The sequence below is a fragment of the Macadamia integrifolia genome, chromosome 9 (genome assembly GCF_013358625.1).
Source record: "Macadamia integrifolia cultivar HAES 741 chromosome 9, SCU_Mint_v3, whole genome shotgun sequence".
In the NCBI taxonomy this organism is placed as follows: domain Eukaryota; kingdom Viridiplantae; phylum Streptophyta; class Magnoliopsida; order Proteales; family Proteaceae; genus Macadamia; species Macadamia integrifolia.
The window spans coordinates 14,860,420-14,864,533 of NC_056565.1; the positions used below are offsets into that span (position 1 = coordinate 14,860,420).

General features: G+C 37.8%; 1 protein-coding gene across 1 annotated transcript in view; it reads right to left on the reverse strand.

Moving 5' to 3' along the window:
- The window catches only part of LOC122089250 (T-complex protein 1 subunit beta), a 25,330-nt gene extending 22,121 nt beyond the window's left edge, over positions 1-3,209 (reverse strand). Inside the window, exons 1-6 of the mRNA XM_042658827.1 lie at positions 3,053-3,209; positions 2,517-2,600; positions 2,376-2,432; positions 1,403-1,468; positions 1,179-1,290; positions 681-809 (exon numbers count right to left, since the gene is read on the reverse strand). Coding sequence (XP_042514761.1) covers positions 681-809; positions 1,179-1,290; positions 1,403-1,468; positions 2,376-2,432; positions 2,517-2,522 — 370 coding nt within the window. The 5' untranslated portion in view covers positions 2,523-2,600; positions 3,053-3,209. The remainder of the gene's footprint in view (positions 1-680; positions 810-1,178; positions 1,291-1,402; positions 1,469-2,375; positions 2,433-2,516; positions 2,601-3,052) is intronic.
- Between the last annotated feature and the right edge of the window lie 905 nt (positions 3,210-4,114).

Here is a 4,114-nt window from a genome sequence, read left to right on the forward strand (position 1 = left end):
AAAAAAAAAAAAAAAAACAAAAAAACCAAAAAAAAGCAAAAAAACAAAAATGCAGAATGAAAGAACAAGATAGGTTAAGTTGTAACTTAAAAATTTCCAACCATAAATTGTTTTATTGATGATGAAAATCAAAAGGTGTTGAGGACAGTGGTTCTAACCTTCCACATAAAATATCAGATGAAACAAGTAACACCTCCTCACAAACAACAACTCAGCCTTATCCCAATAAAATGGGGTCGGCTACATGGATCCATGCAAAGTCAAAAAGAAAAGTAAATGGAGAGGGACACAACACAACTCAGAAAAAACCCACCTAAATGGGATCAGCTACATGGTTCTTAGCTCTCCAATCAACTCTATTCAAGGTCACACCTAGGACAATATCCTCCTTTTTCTTTTAATTTCTTTTCTTTTTAATCCATATAATAAATTATCTACAGATAAAAATACACTTCCATACATGCATATGGAAAGTGAGGGAAGTGCATTATAGAAGTTTATTATGTATACTTGATTGAAGAAAAAATTACACGGACATTGACGAAAAGTTTCGTAAAGGGAAATGATTTCAATATCTGAAACAAAAACCCAAAATGATCCGCCAATTCAAGAAGGTTATGCAATTTATCCATCAAATAGGGGGAGAGAGAGAGTGCGAGAGAAGAAGAAGAAAGAGAAACCTGAAATTATTGTCATCGGATGGATCTTTACTGCAACCAACTTTTCAGCCTCCCTTAGAAGCTCTCCAGCTAAAACAACAACTGATGTTGTCCCATCACCAACTTCATCATCCTGAACTTTTGAGATATCTGGCAACCTTAATTAAGGAGTCGAGTCAACCACGCCATATGAATGTGCACTTATAACACTTTCAAACTTGGAGTAGTTTGATCATTCTAAAATAGCTGAATGATCACTTCAAATATCAACTTCCCCCAAAAACATTCACACAGAGTCTTATCACCAGGCACAGACTAGTTTGACTGAGTAGGGGCTACACTACAACTATTCAACACAAAAAAGATTGATGCACTCAATACACAAGATATGGAAACAATAGAAATTCTACAACTTTCAGCAACATATCTATGCTCAGCAACAGGGAAAAATCAGGGCCTGAAGCCCAGCTCAAAGGAATAGTTGATGGAACCAGTTAGACATTAAGTAGAAAAGGATACCCACAAGCACTTTGGCAGCTGGGTTGTCAATATGGAGGGACTTCAGAATGGTAGCACCATCATTAGTAACAGTCACGCTGTGGCCCCGGCCTGCCGATTGTAGGATTTTATCCTTCACAAAAATCACATTGCCAAGCAGTAATGTCAATGAAAGCACAAAATGGATCTCAACATCAATCCACATTTGAACTGAAAATAAGAAAATAGTGTAAAAGTAATCCTACCATCCCTTTCGGCCCTAAAGTGCTCTTCACAAGATCGGCAATTGCCATAGCACCAATGAAGGATGCCTATGTCAAAAAAATAAACATGAATGATCATGAAGCAAAAGCAAGCAAAAAAAACCTCGAAATCAGTTGACAACAGAAGTATCTATATCTAATGCATAGAGGATCCTACTCATGTTCAAACTGTGAAGCAAGTTCTTACATATCTAATGCATTGAGGATCCTACTCATATTCAAACTATAAACCAAGCTTCTTTAGTTTGAAAGAGTACAGTAATGACAAGACCACCACAAATGCTCTTGTGAACTACACCACAACAAGCACTTAATAAGATGCCTACAATAGCCCACATTGATAATATCTTATAGCCATTCACCAGAAGGTTCAGGAAGCATAAGTATCACAAGGCAGCCCAAGGATTGGATAAGAAATTTATAAGGATTTATGCCCTCAGGTAAGAAGAATTGTTTCCCCACAAAGGCAGCATAAGGGGAAGAAAGAATGGTATCTTAATTAAACTTGCAGTCTCTCAAATAAAGAGATCGTGAACACTATTCACTAAGTTTCCTAAATCCAAGGGTTTGATATATTGGAGTGGGGGATTCAAACATGCAGTAAACATTAAGAATCTGTTTGTGTAAACCAACTCCCTCTTTTATAATATCATTGGATATGACAGAGCCCTTAAACGAATCAATCAATGAATTCATCTCCCAACAATCAGGCATTAACAGGTGTCGGATAAATAAGTAACACCAACCATTTTTGCTACATTTACTAAAAACAGAGTACCATCAAGTAAATAAACTAAATGAAAACTAATTAGGTATAAAGTGAGTCGCTGATAAATAAACAAAGGAATTAAATTTTAGAGCAACATATTAGCCCATGTATAATAGCTATGCCCAAGAAAAAAAGCAGCAACTTTTAGTATAGTTAATAAATCAAGAGAAGGTGCAGGATGCTTACCATTCTAGCCCGCTCCCCTTTCTCTTCAGTAGCTTCATCTTTGAACAGCTTGTCAATCTACACCAGTCATCACAGTAAATTAACACCATTGCACATTGGAAAAAAAAGGAAAAACAGAACAACCATCTAGTTGAAACATACTGCCATGAGAAAGAAAGATAACAGAGGTAGCCTGAAAGCAGCAGCTCAACCCGGCTATGACGACCTCGCCTCTAAGTGAATAATCTGGAGCCAATAAATACAATAAGATACTAATGTCAGAAGCCAGAGTATCAAATGGAGGCACACAATAGATTTTGGAATACCAAAAAGTAACACATCAGTACTAAAAGCTCCAAGGTATCAATCAAGGCTCTCTAAATGCAGGCCAGTGAGAGAACATTACTGGGCTAATATATGGATCATCCCCACTCCAACCAAAAGTCCTTAAAGGCTACAGAGATAACTGATGAAATGCAAATAATTACACCATTGCAATCTGGGTTAATAAGATCTGAAGGCCAAAATTAGCAATAGAATCACCTAACCTTGGCAGAAATGAACTAAACTAAAAAATCTTGTATTTTGAAAAGAGAGAAAGGTTAATGAAGAGAAGTTCATGAAGCTCCGAACAAGGAGAATGAGATGCGCTGACCCTGGAAACAAAAAAGAGCTTTGTGCAGACGTAAGAACATTACCTGAGATCACAGAGGAGGCCAGACGAGAAGTTGCAAGTCGATCTATCGAAGGAGACGATCGGTACAGTTGTAACTTAGGGTTTGAATTTTTTGCTCAAATGGCCCCGCCGAAGTCTAGTGTTTCCGGAGTTCAGCGCTCGAGCTTTCTGTAACAGTGAGGAATAATGTTGATTATACATATAAGGTCTATCATAATTGATGGACTACACCACAATCCATCGGCTGCCATTCATAGGTGATGAACGAAGTGGGCTTCCTTCCTTTATCGAAGAAAAGAAGCTGTGGAGTGGAGGAAATCTCCACACCCAATGTTTTAGCATCCATCAGATCAGAATAATTAAATATGAACCGTTCAAATGGTATACACTTTAGTCCAAATTACATATGATAATTTATACTATGTATATACATACACCTTAAAATACAAATCACCCGAATACAAACTTCCAACTCCCCCTAAATAGAAGGTTGGGTAGATAGTGCTTATCTATGTGCATGGTTGTCCTAGGGGAATCAGAAAAGCAGGCCTCTTGAACTTTTTTAATAAGGCAATTTAATTAAAATCATTGGATCATATTTTATTCTTTTAATCCTCAATACTAGGGGTGTAACTTGGTCGGGTTGAGCTGGGATTCTTAAAACCCTAGCCCAATCCTTAATCCCCTTAATTGGGTCCAAACCCGCCATGACCCTGACTAAGGGCCGCACAACTTCAACCCAGGCCCTACCTTTCAGGGTTCAGCCCAACCCTTACCCGCCTTGATTGGCCCTGATTTTTAAGGGTCGGGCCGGGATGACCCTGACCCTGACCCTGATTGACCCTAACCCTAGTTTTTCATAAAGGGCTGAGATGGCCCTAATTGACCCTGACCCTAGTTTGTCATCAAGGGCCGGGTATAACCTAACCCTGACCCTGACTCTACAAAATATGAAATAACTTAAAAATAAAAATAATCATAATAAAGAGGAGATAAAAAATCACAAAGTTACAAATTACATGTTATGAAGAGAGCATCCTAAAGTTATAAATTACATGTTATAAAGAGAGCATCCTAAAACAAA